General features: G+C 34.2%; 1 protein-coding gene across 2 annotated transcripts; it reads right to left on the reverse strand.

The window, feature by feature from the left end:
• Nucleotides 1-4,210: 4,210 nt before the first annotated feature.
• LOC114307641 (uncharacterized) lies at nt 4,211-20,613 on the reverse strand. 2 transcript variants are annotated; one of them, XM_082911847.1, is made up of 10 exons: nt 20,303-20,613; nt 15,357-15,591; nt 15,105-15,191; nt 14,767-14,936; nt 13,309-13,451; nt 10,601-10,778; nt 9,925-10,519; nt 9,227-9,339; nt 5,396-5,639; nt 4,211-4,387 (listed from the first exon to the last, which is right to left on the reverse strand). In XM_082911847.1, the coding sequence occupies exons 1-10, from the start codon at nt 20,497-20,499 to the stop codon at nt 4,361-4,363; spliced, it is 1,989 nt and encodes a 662-aa protein (XP_082767973.1). In that variant the 5' UTR covers nt 20,500-20,613; the 3' UTR covers nt 4,211-4,360. The 2 variants fall into 2 exon arrangements, with proteins under 2 accessions (XP_082767973.1, XP_082767972.1); XM_082911846.1 differs by having other exon boundaries at nt 4,211-4,491.
• Nucleotides 20,614-21,819: the final 1,206 nt, after the last annotated feature.

Raw genomic sequence — 21,819 nt, forward strand, 5'->3', positions numbered from 1 at the left:
TAAATTGAGTTTTTAATGTTTTATGTGACCTATAAAATAAGAAAATTTGTTTGGTTATGAATTTTAGAAAGAGTTTTCAAAATTTAATTCAAATTGTTATAACTCATAACCAAAAATACTACTCAAAACTCTATTGAAAATTCTGATCAATAAACAAACTCTTTTTAAAATTCAATTAAAAAAATTAATTATTAACGGCAAATAACATTAATCAATTTTTTTAATTGAAAATATTACAAAGGCAATAATTTTTTTTCAAAATAAATATTTTCAATTAAAACATTTTTATATTTTTAATAATTGCTGTCACAAATTATTTAATATTTATTGTATTGTTATTTTCAAATAAATGGATAAAAAATTTATCTAGTATTACCTATGTGGGAGTCAAACAAAAATTAGAATATTATTCTGTTAGCATCTACACAACTTACCACACACAATTCAATTTTATTCAATTTTTTTTATTCGCTTTCAACAGAAAATTAGTCTAAGCACAAACACATGTATGTATGTATGAAAAAGTTACCCAAAAAGAAAAAAAAAAAGCCACCATAGTGCTCAACTGAGCCGGACATCCGAGGGGATGTCTGGAGGATGTCCCGTAGACTCAAAAAATTTAAAAACTGTATGAAAAAGTGAGAGTTTTGCATTGGAAGTTTGTTTTAGAATGAGCTCTACCAAACGTGAAACAGAAACGTATTTTGAAATGTGTTGTGGAATTAATTTTTGAAAATCCCATCCAAACACTTTATTCGCGTGAAGAGATATAATTATAATTAGAAAGTTGTACCAGACACAACCTAACTTTTTGATTTATTCCTCTATGCTTTTTGGTTTATTCTATCATTTTATAATGATTTTCTCTTTTAAAGAAACTACAAAATAAAATTGTTATATACAATTATGGCATACAAATAAGATTATCATTCATCTTTAAAGGTAAATGATCTAAGGCTCATTAATTTTTATATTCTCAGTAATTGAAATTTTTGTTTAGTTATTTTTTCATATAAGTTCTGTAAGTATTTAAGAGTTTTCAATTTATAATTTTTGGCATTGAAACTTTTGTAAAATGATAGGGTTTTGTTTATGTTTTAAATATTTTTTAATCTAAATTATAAATTATCCTTTTTATTAATCTTTTTAGGTATAAATTTTGTTCTAAAAAAATAACTACAATTAATAGGTTTGTTTATGTTTTAAATATTCTCAATTTTTTTGGGTATAAATTCTATTTTTCTTTTTGGTAATTCATGAACAGTATTGTATACAAGTTTATAAATTTTAATTAAACATATTTTAAAAATTAAAAAAAAACAAACATCCTAAAAAATTTATATTTTGGTATATAAATTCTGTAATTTTTGAAAAAATGAAAATTTCAAATTTTTAATTTGTTGATTATGTTGACTGAAAAACAATAAATAAAAAATCGTATAACATGTATATATTATGATGTGAATTTTAGGCTTATATTTTTATGAAAATTTGTTTCATTTTTTTTTACCATATAAAAGTTTAATCTAAACTACAAATTTTTAAAAAAAATAAATAACTAGAATTAATAGGTTTGTTTATGTTTTAAAATATTCTCAATGATTGTTTATTTATTTATTTTTATAGTTTAATTTTGTTCATTATTATTCTAAACTATAAATTATGTTTTAAAAAAAATAACTAGAATTAATACGTTTGTTTATATTTTAAATATTCTCAATGATTGTTTATTATTTTTTTATTTTTTATTTTGGGTATAAATTTTGTTTTTTTTAAAAATAAATTCTGTAATTGTTTAAGAGTTTTGAATTTGTTTATTTTGTTTATTTTCTTTGGTATAAATTCTTTAGTTGTTTAAGAGTCTTGAATTTATTAAATTCTCAATTATAGAAATTTTTGTTTATTTATTTATTTATTTTACTATAAATTATGTTAAGTAATATCACTCTTCTTGGCCAATCTTTTCAAAATTTGAACTTTGAGAGCACATCTTAGTAATTGTTTAGTTATTTATATAAAACTACATCTCAGTGATTTTATTTTTTATTTTTATAATTTAATTTTATTCATTATTATTATAAATAAAAAAAATCAGTAAGCTTTGCCACATTGTGCTATTGGGGACAAATTGTTTTCAACTTGTTTTACCACATAATGTATATATATTTGTGAAAATTAGTAAATATTGTATATTTTGAAAGATTTATATATATATATATATATATATCATATGTACATATTTTATTTATGAAATATATTAAAATCAAATGTTATATTACAATACATTATATTATACGCATGATACATATATACATTATTAAAAAATATTGTAACATAATATAATTTTTTTTTGAATTTGCACACGCATCGCATGTGCCCTCAGCCGCTAGTGTTTATGAGCAGGAGGATGAAGGAGCAACCATTGTTTGCGTACTTGTGAGAATCGGGAAATCCTCCTCGCCCTCTGCCTCAATTGAAAACACTCACGAAGCATTTTATTTTGTTTTGTTTTATTTAAACTGGAAGGTTACGTTACGTATGCAATACATTATTATTTAAAATTGAAACTAAATCTGTAAATTTAATTTTTAAAATTTAAAATTGTTATAACGTGTGTAAGTGTAGGAAGAAAAGAAAAAAAAATTTATTCAATTTATACTTGGTAAAAGTTTTAGAAGATTAAATTTAGGCAATTTTACTTGAAATAAAAAAAGTTGATTATCCATTAAGAAATGAGTCAAGATATAATTTTGTTTTGTTTTTAATTTATTATTGCACGTGGATTACCAAAAAAAAATATATATATATATATTATTAGTTTGAGGCTTTTTTTAAATAGAGAATGTGAATAAAAATCATTATAGTAATTTTTAATTGTTTTTAATTGTGCCTTCTCAACTTATTTTAAGTAGTATTGCTCATTTTTTTTTCACGAATATTTAATATTAATTTGTAACTGCGTCTTTAGTCTTATCATGTATCCATGCAAACATTTCCATCCAAACTATACATTTTATGAATGCTTTGCTCTCATCTCATCAAGCAATGAGTATTGTTGATCTTTGTTTTGAAAAAGTTTCCTTTCAATGTGTTAGGTGTGCTGAGTCAACTTGGGATCCCATCACCTTCAATTTCTCCTTAGATAACAAAAAATATTCGCTCTTTATTATTTTTTGTTTTGAATTTTTATTTCCATTATTACTTAAAATTCAATATACTAATTGAAAATCAGTTACATCTGTTTAATAAAAATAATTTATGTCACTTAAAAATTCAATTAGCTCTTAAAATGTTAGTTAAAAGTTAAGAAAATGTTAAGTAGCATAATTTTATACTAACTGAATTTATAAATATATATAAATATTAGTGTGCACCGACATGTCCTCGCTATCATCACCATAACCACCACCACTACACCGCCACACCTACCATCGTCAACGTCCCTCCACCACCACCACTACTACCACAATTATCATCGTTGTCGCATGCACTACCTTATTTCATTGTCGCCGCCGCCGCTACTGCCACTACCACCATCTCTCCACCACCACTACTACAACCACCCTCCATCTCCTTTACCATCACCACAACTACCATAATCACCACTATTATTACACCACCACCATCACTATCACTACACCATTGTTGCAGCTGCAACTGCCGCTACCCCTCTACCTCCACTACACCACCCTTTCCACCATCACGACAACCACTATACCACCACCTCAACCACTGGCACCATAGCCACCACAGCCCCCACATCTACCACCTCTATCACCACAACTACCATAATCGCCACTATTATTCCACCACTACCATCACTATCACTACACCATTGTCGCTGCCGCCACTACCCCTCTACCTCCACTACACCACCCTCTCCACCATCACCACAACCACTATCCCACCACTGGCACCATAGCCACCACCACTACCACATCTACCACCCCAACCTCAGCACAACACTATAAAAATTGAAAGATAAAATCTAAAAATAATAAAAAAAAATTATCTTATACTTCTCAAACTACTATTTTAGTTCATCATCTAAATTTTTATCAAACATTTTTTCGACGTAAAAAATTAGCATTCAAATGAAATTTCACTCCAGCGGGATGGAAGTTCATTTCCTCCTATTAACACATAAATTCACAAAATCAAAATCATCTTGATATGTACACCAAAGGACATTATTAATAGAGAGGATGGATGGTTGGGTTGGGTTGGGTTGGGTTGGGTTGCATGGAACGTTGTCTCACTTATTACTTATTTCCTTTTCTTGTCATCAGCTTTGATTAGAAGAACAGGCGCTGCCGGTATCCTGACCCACCATTCTCTTATCCGCCTCAGCCATCGGTCACTACTGGCTTTCCTCAATGGCATCTCCCTAGTGAAGGACTCAAGGAACACCAACAAGGTTAAGTGTCTTAAAGGTACAATTGCCAACAACACAGCCACAATAACTAACAAGAAAGCAATACCGTCTGTAGCCTGAAATGGAAATGAGAAGAAAGTTGAAAGCAGGAATCCAAGAAACATATCTTTTAGACAAGCATTTGGCATCGTTTTCAGTTTTCTATCTTAAGAAACAGAAAAATGCTGAAAACACATTTGGCAAACTGTTTTCGGGAACGTTTTCTGTAAACACTCCATTTTTTAGGAAACACCTATAGTTGTTTTTGTGAATTTTAGATAACTGTTTTTGTAACAACAAAAAAAATGAATAAAATATAAAACGGATGGGTATTCTTCAATGTTTTATTATTTTGTTCCCAATGACGTGAAAACAAAAAACAAAAACAAAGAAGATGAACATGATACCAAACAGCCCCAACTTCGAAAAGAAAAGAAACATGGTACTCAACATGTTCGTGTAGCTTGTACTATAAATGATAACTAGTATCATCATGACAAAATTTGAGAGAACTAATATTTATCCACAAAAAAAAATAAAAAAAAAATAAACATAAATAAAATTTGTGATAACTTTCGTCATTACGACAAAATTTGTATCTAGATCTCACTTTACTAGCCAAGAGGAATGTACAGGTAATGTGACTGATTTGAGGAAGTCACCAGTGTCTCCAATGACAATTATTATGGGAGAGCAGCAGTAGCTATAGCAAAAAAAAAACATTTGATGAATTGGGCAGGAGTACAAAAACATTCATCTGGAATACAAATATCAGGTTTTATTTATTTTCTTTCTTATTCTCTCTCATCCCTTTTTACCCTTAATCTACCAGAATAGTTCAGGTAAAATCAGGTTGAATATCATACCTAGAAATTATCTGAACTACCAGCAAGAAAAAACTTGCAAAATCACACAACTGAGTGTATGCTGTCATAGCTTTAAATAATTGTATATAACATTGCGAATTGAGAGGCCAAATACCTGTGGAAGTGCAGCAAATAGGAGAGCTCTAACTTTCAGTAAAGTAATATTTCCAGCTTGTATTAGAGATTCAACTTGAGTGATGGCTTCTTGTAATGTCAGCAGCTGCTCTACCGCATTTTTATTTGGGGGAATGGTAATTTTAAATGCTTCCACTGGCCTCTCTTTCTTTATATGCCCATACCAGAGCATGAGAACTGCAAGAATTACAAAAATGGAGGGCAATATATACCTGATCCATCCCCTGCAAATCATAATGAGTCATTTTATTAAATTTCTTTCTTCAAGAAGTAATGAACGGACCAAAAAAACAGTCCACCAAAGGGATATTAGAAGGATGTCAAATCTACATCAGTAAAATCCCATCTCACAATTAGCATGAAAAAGGCCAATTTCTTTAAACTAACTTCCTTTTCATACTTTAAAATTAGAAGGAAAGGAAAAGAAGTTAAATTCTCAATTCCATCATTTTAAGGAACATTTTGGCCCGCAATCTGTTATCCACAAGCATTTACTGTAGAATTACAACACAAACGTTCAAAATATATTCTTTCACAAAAGCAAAAAAAAAAAAAAAAATTGGGGCTTTCTGGGGAAGGCTTTCTGTTGACTCGAAAGATCTTTGATGAAAGTTAACCAAGATAAAATACAGAAGTACGATAGAATATCTATCATCCAAATAAATCATTTTTTGTACTTCAGAAAAGTCTTTAATCCAATTACAAAAGACTTCTCCATTCATAATAATGTCAATAGCAAGTGAAACACAATTGCTTAATCTTCCTATTCTAATTTAATTGATATCCATTTCCATTTATTGTGAACGAGAGAGAGAAAAGAGAACACTTCAAATAAAGCCCGAGGAAAGAAAGTTCCGTTTTACCAATTTTATCTTTATTCATCTACTATAAACTAAAATTCAATCTACCTGCAATGAACCTTAAAATTGTTGGCCTTATAGCTATTCTACAAATAATAAATATAGAATTCAATTTTGTTCTATAATATGCCACGCACTTCTCCACTTGAGCAAAGCCAACCTACTTTGATTCTATGAATCAAATCATCTCTAATCTCACCATCATTATTATTAATCAAACTTAAGTAAAGAAAATGTTCACTATATCTTATCTTATAGCTTTCAACCGTAACTTCTTCATTATTTCCAGTTCTATTGTTGCTGAAGTCACATTCCATATATTAAGTTTTGTTCTTACTAATTTTAAACCATTTTGACTTGAGTGCTTTGGACTAGGCCTGTCATTATTTGTTAGCTTTTTAGTTGACTAATTTCCGGTTGACAAAACATCTGAGTCTGTATTTTTGGGTTTTTCTTGTTTTGGGGTTTGAGTCTTAGACTAGTTGAGCTCATTTTGTTGTGCTTGGGTTCTTGTTGGTGGAAGAATCTTCCAAGTCTCAAAGGTTTGTGACCCAGCCACACTTCACACACTGATTTTATGGTTTGCACTCGCTTTCCGCCCCCCTCAGTAGCTCAAGCTCTGGTTTTCGTGCAATACCCGCTCGATTCAAGCTTGACAGTCGCTCGAGCGCTACAACCCCTGAGTTGTTCACTTGCTTCGAGCTCGACAGTTACTCCAGTGCTGTCATTGCTGCATGTTCTGCTCGACACGCGCTCTATAGTTGCTCAAGCGCTGGAACTCCTGTATTTTGCGCTTGCTTCACACTCTACAGGGGCTCAAGCGCTGGAATTCCTGTAAAGCGCGATCAATAGGTGCTCAACAGCCATTCAAGCACTAACGACTTGTAGCACGTGTGCTTTTGAGCTTTTTGTGACTCTTTTGCCCCTGAACTGTTTCTTGATCACATCTGATCTCATCTTTTTGGTAGAGATTCGAGAATACAAGCTTAGACACACTTTCTCTCTCTACTTGGTTGATTTAAGCTTGTGCTCCAAGAATCCATGGATAAGGGTTTCAATCTAGAGATGGGTTTAAGATTTCTATCTTTACTTCTCTCTAGATTGATTGTTTTACAACTCATTTTTCTTAAATCATACACGTACTCTTTTTATCCTTTAATCACCATGGTCAATTGAAGATCGAAGCCATTGATTTGGAGATTGGAGCTCAAAGCTTCATGGAGATTTGTGAATCAAAAGTGCCTGTGCTTGCAAGGCCGCTACGGAGCAGAGATCTAGCTCTTGAAGCTTGTGGTGAGGCTCAACTATAGGGAGGCTAGGGATTTAGCCTCCTTGTTGTCTCGCATTGATCATTTATCAATGGATTCATCCTCGAGTGATAAACTGGTTTGGCTCTTGCATATTTCCGGTATCTTTTCTTGCAAATCCTTTTTCGCAAAAATCATTGAGAAGCCAAGTATTCCGTTTTTTTCTCTGCACAAGAATCCGGAAATCTTGTGCGCCTCTCAAAGTGAAGTTTTTTATGTGGTCTTTGATTCATGGAAGCATTTTGACCAATGATGTCCTTCAAAAAAGGAGGCCTAATCGTTATCTTTTTCCTCAATGGTGCATTATGTGTAAGGAAGAGGGGGAGACTCTAGATGATCTTTTTTGTTTTGCATTGCCCAGTGGCAAGGAGTTTGTGGCAGCAGTATTTTTCATTGGGTGGCCTTGATTGGGTGGCACCTGAATCAAGTAGTTCAATGCTCTCCATTGATTTTTGATTTTTGGCTCAAATAAAAAAGCAAAGGTGTTGTTGGGGCTTTATGTGGCTTTTGCATTATTCCGGGTCATATGGTTGGAAAGGAATGCGAGAATCTTTGAGGATAAGTGTTGATGTCTTTTTGATGTGGGAGAAAATGAGATTCCTGGTAATTCCTATTTGAGTCTTGTAATTGGTCGATTCATTGATCTAGTAAAATTCGGTGTTGGGGTCACGGTTTTCATCCTGTGAGATGGTTGTCTCATAAGGTTTCCACATAAATTGTGCATCTCTTATATTGTTTCATTATTGTCTATTGAGAAATCATGTGGGGTTTTGGTTGATAATTGATGATTGTTCTTGATTTGATTTTTGGATATTGGAATCACTTAGAACAATCAGTGGGAAATCATTGGGAATTTCATTATTAATAAAATAAAATTTCAACAATGAACAATCATATGATGAATGTCATTAGGAGATTGTACATGAAGACCAAGCCTATTGAAGAGTCAAGCTGGGATGAAACGAAGCAGGCAGCCTGGCCACCACTATCTTCATGTAAAATTTATTTAAGATGGCATCACAACTACCCAATCCACTAGCCAACCTGGTCCGTCCGTCTTTGGACCAAAATATGAAGAGAATCCACGAAACTTGAGCTTAAAAATTCCTTTTGGGTTATTAAGCATTGCCTCCATTTTTCTTTCATATCAAGCAATCACATCCAATATCCACTGATTGATGAAGGCCTTTACTGCTGCTTCTCTCTTTGAAACATCAAGTCACCTAATATCCAAGAAAAGATGAGAAGCATAAAGTCAAAATTCAAGCCTGCTTACAACCTACTCCAATTATTTTAAGCCTTTACCGTTCAAAATGCTCTTCATGTTTTTCCATCATTGCTCATTCATTCCTGTTATGCTCAAAGAAATGAAAACCAAGTCCATAAATTTCTAACATTGAAAGTGCTGCCTTAAGTTCAAGTCTGACACAATAGGTTTCATAGTAGGAAGTAAATTTTTCATTCATCACAAAGTATAATGAATTGACTTATGTACATTCTTTCATTCTTTCTTTTTTTTGATAAGATATTTAGATTCCTTCAGAAGATACCAATAATATAAAATATTAATCTATGTTAAACAAACTTGGGATCAAGATTTTTTCCACCAGTGGAAACACGAAATTCAAGTTGAAAGTAAATTACCTAAAAATTGAATAGCTGATCATCACCAGAAACATTGTTGATTTCCAAGGGTCTTGCCATGTAGCCAAAACTTGAAGACAGTTGAATGATTCAAGAAGTGGGAAAAGCAACTCCTGCAAAGGAAAGTAGCTTGAACATGTCATCCTAAGGAATAATGCATCAAAATCGTACCAAGCTATCTTAAGACCATTAAGCTGTTGAGAATCAACAACCAAAATCATGATGGAGTTCTATGGAACCCAAAACACCAAGGAATCAAATCCTTGATGACTTGTGTCAACGTGTATGAGTGAGCCATAGAACCTGAGTAAATTGTAAGTTGGTAACCAGTCATATCTAATCTAAAAATTTAAATCTAATGGACCAGTTATATCAAGGTGAAGAATATATGGGAAAATATCAGATAGGTTTATCTAAAATGGAAAAATAGTTGCTTAACTTCTCCTCATTGTGTTCATAGTCTAATTGACTGGGACCCTTCAGTATTTTTAAAAGCTGCCATCTACCTAAAGGAGAATGAGGAAAAAGTCCCCCTTTTCTTCAAACACAAAGACTGAAAATAATAATACAATTTTTACACCTATCTAACTAAATGCAGATGATCTTAAAAATCAAAATAAAAAGTAAAAAACAATTCTTACTAAAAATTATTTTTCTGGCACAAGAAAGCCAAACAAATAGAAAATATTTTTATGAACCTTCATTACAGCTAGATTGGTATCAATGCCCTCCACTTTTACTTGGTCCACAGTTGCTTGCGCAGCTTCTGCCCTTCCCGTGTTCCGCTTGGACTGTTTCACTGCGTTTTCTAATGGATTTATTTCACCAATACAAACATCTACAGCTGCATCAAATGCTTCCCCATCAACATCTTCCCAGTGTTCTGATATAAGCCCAAATCTGTGTAGTGTCAAAACTGAAACTGGGAGTTTCAACCCTAGTTTTGCATTTAAAACCCCAACTGAATCGCGTTGGCAAGTGCTGGCATTCAAGAGCGCCAAACGAATTGATAGAGTTTCCAAGATCACATCTCCCCCCGGAAGACTTTCAGCCAAATTAAAACACAGTAAGGTTTTGTAATGGGATGAGAAGGTACGAAACGCTTCTCTCACCGCACGATATCGGAAAATACCTAGGATTGCCCTTGCAAGTGCTTCAGATTGTTGAATCCCTTTGAGATTATACTTCCTAATGAACCTGTGAGCACGGAGGATCTCAAGACAGACATCCAACCAGTAGTCCCGTCGTGAATTGCCTTTGAATTCAGGAAACTCCAAATAAACAGGCTCTGCTCTGTACAAAAATTTAGTCAAAATCTCAAGATTTGTACCAGTATGCAAGTTTCAAACAAATAAATGTAAGTAGAAAACATACATAGATGTTGATTTGTACATCACAGCTTTGTCAAAGAGACGAGCACCCAATGGTCCGGTTAATTCAGGCCTTATGACCTGCTTCATGTCCATTGCCAAATCATATCTGACAGCTTTGTCATATAAACCAACTCCCAAAGACTCAAAGTACAACGCATAATTGGTCAGTGTCAACCGCCCTGCCAAATAGATAAATTTTAAAAATAACGAACACATTCCAGAGAGGATATTAATGAAAACATACTGTCAGAGCCTGGCAACAAAGTTCAATACTTGAATCAGCCATTGACTAGGCTGTGTAGACTCAACAATTGTTTTGTGTAAATACTTTATGCTTCTGTATCGTAGATTAGATGTGCAGCATCGAACTACAATGAACACAAGAATTTAGGATGACAAGGTGTCACAGGCCGACTCTTTTGAATGTACAGCAGAACATATCTTTGCCAGTGATGTGCTTGAACTCCAACTTAGTCCAAGCCTGCCTAACTCTTTCAACCATCAAACATCAAGTGTTGAATTTTCACCCCACCCAATGCTTTGTCAAGTCCTGCACTTCAAATGCTGCCTTAAGACGGGCTTGCCCCAAGTGGCGCATCCATATGGCCAACCAGTCGCTTCACTGCACTGAGAGCAAGGCGCTTGCCCCATTGAAGCGTCCAATATCGCCAAGATGCCTCTTGCCACACAGCTGCACACCTTAATGTTATCAGCAGTGTTGCCCACAACTGAGCCACTTAAGGTTCCCAACTGTGCGCTAGCAAAGCCCTCGACCTAGCTAACAAGCTTCCAACGCATGTTAGGATCTCTTGTTGCGCACATCTCGAATAGTCACGAGGCTCTCCTGTACCCCACACATGACTATGGGTCACTTGCGCACCCACAACATAGTCCTCATGCACGCTTGACATGCTAACCGTCTACCAAGGGCCATTGCGCACCCAAGGCGTTGCATTAACGTGCTGCACGAGAAAGGCAACATTGGTATGTAGCCCACAAGTAGTATTATACCTTCCTGGAAGCTTAGCACAAGGTGCCTCGCATGACATAGAGCTTCATGCCTTTCAAATATTCCCATGAGTAGTGGCGTTGCCATCGAACAACTTACTTTAAGCCATGAGACCCCCACGAGCATGGCCAAATCCAAGCGTATGTCGTGCCTCGTGATTTGGCACACGAGGCTCTGGTGGCACCTCGATAGCCCATTTGGTCAAGGATGACAACCCAAGATGCTACAATAACTGGTGCGTGTCCCAAATCTTGCGCCAAGGAGGTGCGCGCAATGTCGGCACACATGCCCCTTGATGATACTGTCCACGGGGCTTCCAAAACCAAATGGAGACCAAAGACGCTGCTCTGGATGCCAAAGGCCGGCCCCCAAGTTGCCTTGAGGTTGCCCACTTCGAATAAGGAGACAAGTAGAAGCACACCTTACACCCTTATAATAGTATTTTGAGTCATTTGTTGACTAAGAAAAGGAAACAAAACTCTTTGTTTGAGGAGTCATAAAATTTTTCATTAATTTCACAGATTATGAAAAATCACAATTTTAAATTATAGAAATTACATAACTCCATGAATTCCCAATAAAAATCTTATCTCAAAACTCCATCGTTTGACCCCCAAAACCCTATGCCAAAGGTTTAGCCACAATGTCCCACCGAGTCGCCTGACATGCACCACATACAGATTGGATGGGCATGCACAGTGCTCGGCATGCAACTCAACATGCACACATTGGAATACTTGGGGCCTATGAAGCACCGACACTTCAAAATAAATGTCGTAGGGGTGTTGGACACGAGGACACATATGGGACACGCAGCATGTCACATTATTTAATTAATTTGCTTTCAAGAGACACGTTGGGAACACTCAAGGAAACACCAACTAGTTCCCCCTTTTCCCCCACCCTTTTCTTAACTTTTTTGATGGATGTGAGATGTTGAATTTTATTACCTTTTGCTTAGATTTAAATACTTAATAAAACATCCACAAAAAATATATATATAAATGATAACTGTTAATTTGAAAGTGATTTTTTTAAATATCAAACAAACTAGTGTTAGTTTTTGTTAACTTCAATTGTTTATGGATATAATATTAATCTACATAAAAATATATGAAAAAATATATTTTATTGCCGTGTTCCTGTCGTGCCCGTGTCCCTATTTTTTTGAAATCACCATGTCCGTATCCGTGCCCGTGCCTGTGTCCATATCCATGCTTCTTAGCTTAGGGCCATCCTTCCAAGACACATTAGGGCGTCAAACCATTTTGACTAGGAATCTCGATGCCACACGCATGGGCACTCCCAAAGACCTTGACGAAGCACTCCAAAGGTCACCACATATGCAAGCATCACGGGGTTGGACTTCAGAGGTCAACTGACACAAGGCCAAGCCATCTTAGGCAGACTGAACTCAATATTTGAATTGTTCCCTTAAACTCTGCCAAGGACAATTCTAATCAGCTCATTGTCACAATGGAACAGGATCATCTGGTATCAGTACAAAACTCATTGAGACAATGTCTCCATAATGAGCAATAATTATATTCATGAGCATATCAATGAGACTGATCTTCATAGCACAGAGTCAGAGTGGGATACAGAGTCATATTTGAATAGCTATATAACAATAGCCAAGTTAAATAAAACCAATCTCACAAAAAGTTTGATCAAATTACAATCATAAATGAAGGACTCACCGGGCCATGCTGATATTCCAATATGTTGCAGAACTGGTTGTGTGGGAACTGTACCGTCAACATCTAAAATGAACTCACCCTCAGCAAGCTGAAGGTTGGATGCAGATTGAGGTCCCAGTGTACTTTTCACAGCTTTAATTACCCTGCAATAAAAATAGGAGTAACGGACTTGAGTATTCAATCAGAATCGTTTTATTATCCTTTAACTCTTGTCCATCGCTTCTTCTCTCTTCCAGATTTAGTTTTTAGTACAACCAAGTATACAAAATAAATATTTGTTCCCAAGGATTAATTAAAAAGAAACAAACATGCCTTTAATATAGTCAATATGAAGATTGCTTAAGCAATTAATTTATACCAAACCTAAATTTATTTTATTTTGTAGATATACCAAACCTAAAATATGTAGTGCTCAAGGAACAAAATTTTCTATCGTTTCCATCGAAACAACAGACTCGTTTCCATTTCCTAAGAGACCAAAACCAAACACTATCAGATAACAATATTACAACATTTCCACCGAAAGAAAGAACTCATCAAAAGACAATGAAACATAGTGAAACAATAAGTTGCGATGACACAAATTTAGAATCTTTCAGAGATGTTTTTACAGATTGTAAATTTTTAAGGGAAAAAAAAAGAGATGAAATGTCTTCTTTTACTATATTAATAAGAGTTATTATAATAATATTAGTATAGTAATAATATTTTACTTACAAAAAATATGAATATAGAAATACTATTATCATTACTATCTTAGTAAATTTGTTTAATCTTATTTTGTAGGAATCTCACACAGTAACAGAATTATATGTACTTGTATTTGATAAACTCAATATATTTGACAAAACTTCACCAAATTTTTGTTCATGGCAACATTTACTTTTTAATTTTACATTTGTTCCTTATGTGAATCTAAAAGTCTAAATATGTTTAATTAATCAATTATTAGGCTTTTATACATTTCGATAAGTTTTATTTTGTGTTCTAAATGTTTTCATGTATGTTCAATTTCTTTTCTTATTTTTCGAAACACTTCCAAAATGTTTCCATTTCTATGCTAACCGAAACAATACACTAAAACGAAATTTTGATCCTAGGTGGTCCTTGACGACTAAGAGGATTGAACAAAAAGTTTCTAGCCATGCATAAAAAATAATCAACCTCATCCAAACAAGAGAACTGAAAAGGTTCTTGAAGGCGCACCGTAAGATTCATTAACACCTGATGCATAAAAATTTTGATCCTGGATTATTAGAGTTACTACAAACGAATTAAGACATCCAAAGAAGACCCTGAAAGTATGGGGTTAAGGTGGCAAGTGTCAGTACAAGCTACACCCAAATAATTCACAAATTCCACTGAACCCCACTTCCGCATCCCCCCCACCCACCCTCCCAACCAAAAAAAAAAACTTGCACTTAAACAAGTGTTCTTAGCTCGAGGAGCTGACCATACTTCTCAAGTGTTCGAAGGTACTTGTCATATATGAGAAAATGAAGTCGATGACCAGAAGAACTAGTCAGTGCATCAAAAAGATTGTGGACAGTGATTATATCTGCAATAACAGCACAGGCAGGAGCTATCCGTGCAAAAGCCTCTGTCCCAACAGTCTTCTTGTTATCAACCTGATGAAAAGTGAAATGAATGAGCACACAAGACCGACACAACAGACTGCTAAGGATTTACCCTAAACCAACTTACCCAAAAGAAAGAGTTACCCTACACCAAATATTACCGTTAGTGAAAAAAGGCTCTATATTTTTAAAGCAACAAAATAAAAATGAGAAGACCACCTGAACAGCCATTTTTGTGGAACTAGAATAAAATAATGACCACCCATCCTCATCCTCCACTTCCTGGTTACTGCAAGAAGCAGTTTCCTGTCATTTGGAAAAGTTAAGGCTGCATTTACAATCCAGAAATGAAAAAACACTTTCATCCATACTCTGAAATTCCTAACAAACAATCAAGAAAAGGCACCACTAACAATATGAAACATTAAAAGTTCGCCAAAATATCCAGAGAAAATATGATAGCTATCTTACTGTGTCTGGTGTCTGATTCTCAACACCAGGGGCCTCCCAAGCAAGCATCATGTCAAAAGTTAAACAACGGAACTCCTTGTCACTTAAATAATCTGGATGTGCAGTCACCAGATTGAGTGCTTGGTAAGAACAGAATTCTAAAAAATTCCTAGTATAGGTTGAAGGTTGCTTGACAGTATCAGGTAGCTCTGTCTCAAAACGATGCTGTAATTCTTCAGTAGGGATTAGAAGAATCCTGCAATTGCATAAAATATGCGTTAGGCAAGAAAAATCAATAAAAGGATAATTTCTTGCAACTGTAAAATTTTCTTATTTGTAACCAAAATTTAAACTATTTCTTAGCATCTAGATAATCCTTTGACAGATGGTCACATGGGAAACATTATTTCCCGATAGATGGAGAGAAGCATATGAGAAAGATAAGGGTTGTGAGTATCTTACAATTCACGATACGTCACTTACGATTTGATATGTTTAAAGGAAAATGAATACATATCACCAATATGTATCTTGGTTTAAATATATCTTACGATACATGTGACATGACCTACTACATATTATACATGAATACTTAAATTGTTTTTTAACATTATTTGAAAAAAAAAAGTAGCAGAACTTATTTTGTGGAAGTTAATATTATTAGAAAGGTTAATTAAATTATTAAAAATATATATTGTTAAAATAAAAAAGATACTTTTTCTTTTGCTATGTCTAACATTTCTACAAATATCTACTCATTGGTATCAAGTATCTTATGATATTGATTGATACCTGAAGTAAAGCTTAAAGTTTTCTATTATAGATAAACTATTTGAAAACATAAATGTTGTAAATTAAAAATTAAAGAGTTAATTACACAGGCACCCACTCAACTATCACTGAATATTAATTTACCCCCTAAACTTTAAAACTATATATTTAGAACCCTCGTCTATAAAAAATATATATATATATATATATATATGTACAAATAACCCTCCCTTCCAGAGGGGGTGAAAGTGATGCAATTGTATACTAAGGGATCCAAATGTACGATTTTGAAGTTGGGGGAAAGTGATAGTTGATGATGTGTCTATGTGATTAACCCAAAATTTTAAAACATCACTGATGATTTAAGACGATACGAAAAATATATTATACAATTACCAAGAATGAGAAAAATTTTGGGAGTAAATTTGATTCAAGGACATAATAATGTACTATAGTGCTATATCTTTTTTTATACTTATTTTTATCTCCGCTCTGCATTTTTTATGTATGAAGTATTGATGCATGCATATCTTTAATTCTAGGAACCTTGCTTTTGTAACGTTGATGATTATACATTGTTTAATGTTGTTCTTGCAAGATATTTGTTTTCTATAAAAATATTTATTTTTCTACCTATTTTAAAAGATGCTAAAAAATCTTAAGATGCATAATTCAAAAAAATACAAAAACGATTCACAATTCCTATCAATTGACAACTATAGAAAAAACATTATACTCCATCAAGATCCATTTATTATAATTTTGATGTAAGTATATAATTACAAGGAATTGAATAGCAACAAGAAGAAGAAAGAACCTTGAAATTCCAGTGACAAAACAAACAAAAAAATGCATTCCAAAATGAAAGCATTAATATGATTAAAAGATTGCTCCATGTCAATTGGTACCTATTTCCTGTGCATACAGAACTATAAGGTAGAAGGAATATGTAATCCATCAATTCCACTAAATAAATATGAATATGCTTTAGAAGATAAAGTACACCTCAAGAGCTTTGCTATTGAAACCAACCAAACAAACAAATAAATAGATTTTTCATATGGCATGCATATTTGGCATTAAAATCACAAGGAATTACATATGTTGTACCACATCATAAGATATTGGCACATAACCCCCCCGCAGCCCCTCACCTTGCGGTCCTGAACCCCCCGCAACTCTCTCTCTCTCTCGTGCACGCATGCACACAATCGAAACTCATTTCTCTTTTGCGACTAGGGTTTCGCATGGGATGGGAGCCATCGAAGGAGACGCATGGTGGCGATTTAGGGTTGTGACGTGATGAGAAGATAGTAGAGAAGGGTTACGGGTTGGGAAGGGGTTGGGGGGTGGCGAGTGTGAAGCAAAATCCCACATCACCCAAGTACTAAAATAATATTAAGCATATAAGCATGAGGGCATCCTCACCTTTTGAGCTAGCTTTTGGGGTTGAGTTCTACCCAAGACCATGTAACATGGTATCAGAGCTGAAGTACCTCGGGATGGGTAGGGTGAGTGTCCTTGGCTTGCACGCCGCAGGAGCTGCCAAGTGAGCATGCTGGGAGTGAAGGAGGGTGAGAAGTGAAGTCCCACAACGCCCAAGTACTAAAATAATATTAAGCATATAAGCGTGAGGACACCCTCACCTCTTGAGCAGGTTTTTGGGGTTGAGTTCTACCCAAGACCGTGTAACAACGAGAGAGAAAGGAGAGGATGGAAATAGGGTTTTTGTGAGAAGGGAGGGAGGGTGGCAAATGGGTATGCCAAAAGTAAGGGATGGCAAGGCAGTTTGGCAAAGGAGGGTGGAGGGGTTTGCCGAAGAAGCTGATTCAAAATTTCCAAGTCACACTGATTCACTAATACCATGTGCTGCAAGCCTAATTTGAGCCCATGTTGTCCCCATTGATTTTTATTTTTATTTTTTTGTTGGAAGGGGGGAGAGGAGTCTATTGCTAGCATTATTTCACCAACACACAAAGCTATGAGGGTGGATTGTATACAAACCTAACATTTGGCATTATTGCAAAAAGTGGTTGCCTTCGAACTCAAACTCAAACTCACACTCACACCATCACATTCACAACCCAAGCAACTTGCACTTGTTGGACCTAGCAGAAAGTGGCATTAGTTGTTCAGTCCACACGAAGCTACAGACAAACTGGTCCTACTCTATGACACAAGGATCCTACCAATAAGTCTATGATAGCCAAAAGTAGTCTGCAGCCTAACACCAATCCAACCCACTAAAAATAAATATATGTACAGATACATATATAAATAATGATAGATGATGCATTCCAGCTCAATATTCACCAATCCATGCTTTTATATCAAATAATCATGATTTGGGAATAGTAAACATCATCAATGCCATTATCTCAAATATAAACTCAAGATGTAAAAACATGTGGTGCATGCATCAACTGTCCCTCAAGAAATCTAGCATACACAATGTCTAGTGGAGAAACAATAACAATATCAACTTTCCAACTTATTTGTAGCAATCTTGAAGATATTAAACATCCTAATGTACCAAGTTTAATTACTGCAGTGTACTTACTAACTAGATTGGCTGACATGAATATCAAATTTAATAGACTTATGAAGTGATATTACATAAACATGTAGCAAATATTTCATAAATTTGTGGTGCCATAAGTAAATACATTTAAAGTATATAAATATGACATAGTTTCTTAAAAAATTAAACCAAATATAATCTTAAGAAGGACCACTATCCAATTTCGGTTCACTAGGCAAAGAAGGGGGCATCATCAAATCATCTAACACACCCAGACTCTGTTGAGTTATCCTTAAAATTTAGGATTAGATTTTGGGACTTGGAGCATTTCTAGCACTAATAGATATTTTGCCTAACAAAAGTACAAAAAATAAAATAAAATAAAATAAATAGTACATTTTGTATTTTGCCTAACCACTTTGCCTAGTGTGTACTCCAACAACATTCTCTACTACTAAAATCGGTTTGCCTAGTCTCCAAGGCTCTCCAAATGTAGTTAGCCAAGAAAGAATGAGGCAAAATGCCTACCATGTTGCCCATCGCATCCTGTTGGAGTTTCATTTTGTGATGAGGCTAGACAAAAATCCTTGACGCTGTGATTGGTTTAGTGATTTGGAAAGAGATTTAGAAATGAAAATGAAAAAGGTATGTAAAATGTAAATAAAATATACTTATATTTCACCTAGTTTCACACACTTTTTTTTTTCCCTTTCTAAATTCCTTCTCAAATCATTCAACCAAACACAGCGTAAAATGCTCTAAATTCTTCTCCTGATGGAGATGCTTTTAGGCTGTGTTTGGTTGAGAGATTTAGGGAGAAATTTGAAAAGAGAAAGAGAAAATGTGTGTAAAATTAAGTAAAATCTAAGTATATTTTATCCGCATTTCACCTATCTTTTTCCCTCTTTCCAAATCCTTTCCCAAATCTCCCGACCAAACACTTAGAAAGATAGGATTAGACACCCACCAACGAGGTGGCCCAATGGTAAGGGCGAGCACGGGACTGTGTGGGTAAGGCGCACGGTCATGGGTTCGATTCTCCCCGGGGATTAAACTCGTGATTTAAGCGGGGCTGGGCCGGTGGGTTGCTGTGATTGCCCCCCGAGGGATTAGTCTTGCTGCCAGGTGAGGACACCCTCGTCATCAAGAAAGAAAAAAAAAGATAAAAAGAAAAAAAATATAGGATTAGACTCTATTTGGTTCATTGGAATGAGATGGAATGGAATGATTATTCCCATACAATAGTGAACGACGATTCTATTTCAAATGCATTTTCCATTGTTTTTTTTAGTCAAGTAAACATGAGAATGTATATTTTGATGGAATGACCATATTCCATTCCAGTGAACCAAACACTAGCTTAGGGAATCATTAGGGGTAGGAGTAGTGGCTTCCAAGGCAGCACGAGTCATTCTCTACTTGGAAGCAATTAAGTTTAATGTCAGTTCTTGATTAGTCTCTCTTTGTTCTCATTGCTTTATTTTCTTTGTTTTTCACTTGAAACACTTGGTGAGTTTGAGTTGATCGATTCAATTTTCACAAAAAGGTCTGGAAAATAGACTTTGAAGGACTTTAGGCATGGATTCGAATAAAAGAGTGTAAATGGAAACTAATTAATTGAAAAATATTGAAAAAGGAGATCATTAGATCAATAGTTGTAGTTGTTGTCATTTACTTGGAACAGCGATAGACTACGGAATTGGCGAGAGAAGAGAGGAGAGCAATGGGCCTGGGTGAATCGGCATCGCTGGACTTCTTCTTCTTCTTGTTGTTGTCGAAGAATAAGATCGACTTGAAGAAATGATTATCGTTCTTGTTGTTGCTTGCGTTTGTCATTTCGCCTTCTCCTCCTCCACTATTTTCTGTTGTCATTTCGCCTTGGATTTTTATTTTTTTGATCAGAATTTAGTTGGAGAAAACCCTCATTTCATAGATCGAATAACCTCGTTCGCCCCTCGTTTTTTATTCGCATAACAAAATTAACGAAAAAATAAGGCTATTTTGGTAGACTTTGGAATGTTAATTCCGGCTTTGACACCCGTTGTCCGGCCGGTTGACCGAAATAGTGTAATTATTTTATTTTTTATTTTTTATTTTTTTTATGATTGATATGTGTTAATTTTTATATATTCAATAAAAATATTTTTAAAATTTTTTATGAGTTTTGAATAAAATTTTGAGTTATGTGTTTGGTTATGAATTGTAAATTTTTGTATCAAATATCAAACGTCACATCAAAAATTTCTCACTCAATTCAAAACTCTTTTCAAAACTCATTTACCAAACAAATTTTCCACACTCAAATCATAATTTCAAAACTCACAAACTCAAAATACAACTCTATTCTCAAATCATATTTAGAAAACTCTACCAAACGCAACCTTACTTTTTCATTTTCTGTATTTTTTTTTGTTTTCACTGAATTTTACTATTTTAAGCATTTTTTAAAAAAATTTAGTTACACTTAACATAAATACACTTAAAAAATATAAAAATATAAAAAATACAAAAAAAAAAACGGAAATTGAGTACATTTTTCGTATTTTTTATATATTTATTATTTTTTTACAAATATTTTACTATTTGGATATATCTAAGTAAGGTGCATATAAAAATGTATAAAAAAAAAATTGCATAAAATTTAAAAAATATTCACTAAAAATATAAAATTAAAAAAACACAAAAAATAAAAAACTCAATTTCTAGAAAACTGAATTGAGAAAACTGAAACCAAACATACTGAATAAAATTTTATATTAATGGGAAACTGACCCATAAATCCCATAAGGTGGAATTATAAACTGATCAGTCCCATTTTTTATTTTGTACACGTAGTGATCCCATTATGTGTTGGTTTACGTTGTTGCCCCTTATGGGTTGTGTATTAGGTTTGGGCTAATTTGTTTCCATTATTTGGATAAATGGCATGCTTTAAAAAAACGCACTATAGGGGCTTTTGGGATTGATAGTGTTTAGTTGGTAACCCACGTTTCATATATGAGCCACATTTAGTTATGGGTTACCCACATTGGTAGTGTCATATTTTGACATTTTGGTTAACGTGAGCAACTCTTTAGTTGCAGGTGGTGAATGTGGAACCAACGAAATATTCTGTGGGTTTGAAGGTTGCTAGGGTCTGTGATCGTGATCTGTGGCCGTTGGCGACGAAGTTTGCGTGAGCACTGTTTCAAG

Source organism: Camellia sinensis, unplaced genomic scaffold (genome assembly GCF_055761805.1).
Source record: "Camellia sinensis isolate YWXY unplaced genomic scaffold, ASM5576180v1 Unanchor14, whole genome shotgun sequence".
NCBI classification, from domain to species: domain Eukaryota; kingdom Viridiplantae; phylum Streptophyta; class Magnoliopsida; order Ericales; family Theaceae; genus Camellia; species Camellia sinensis.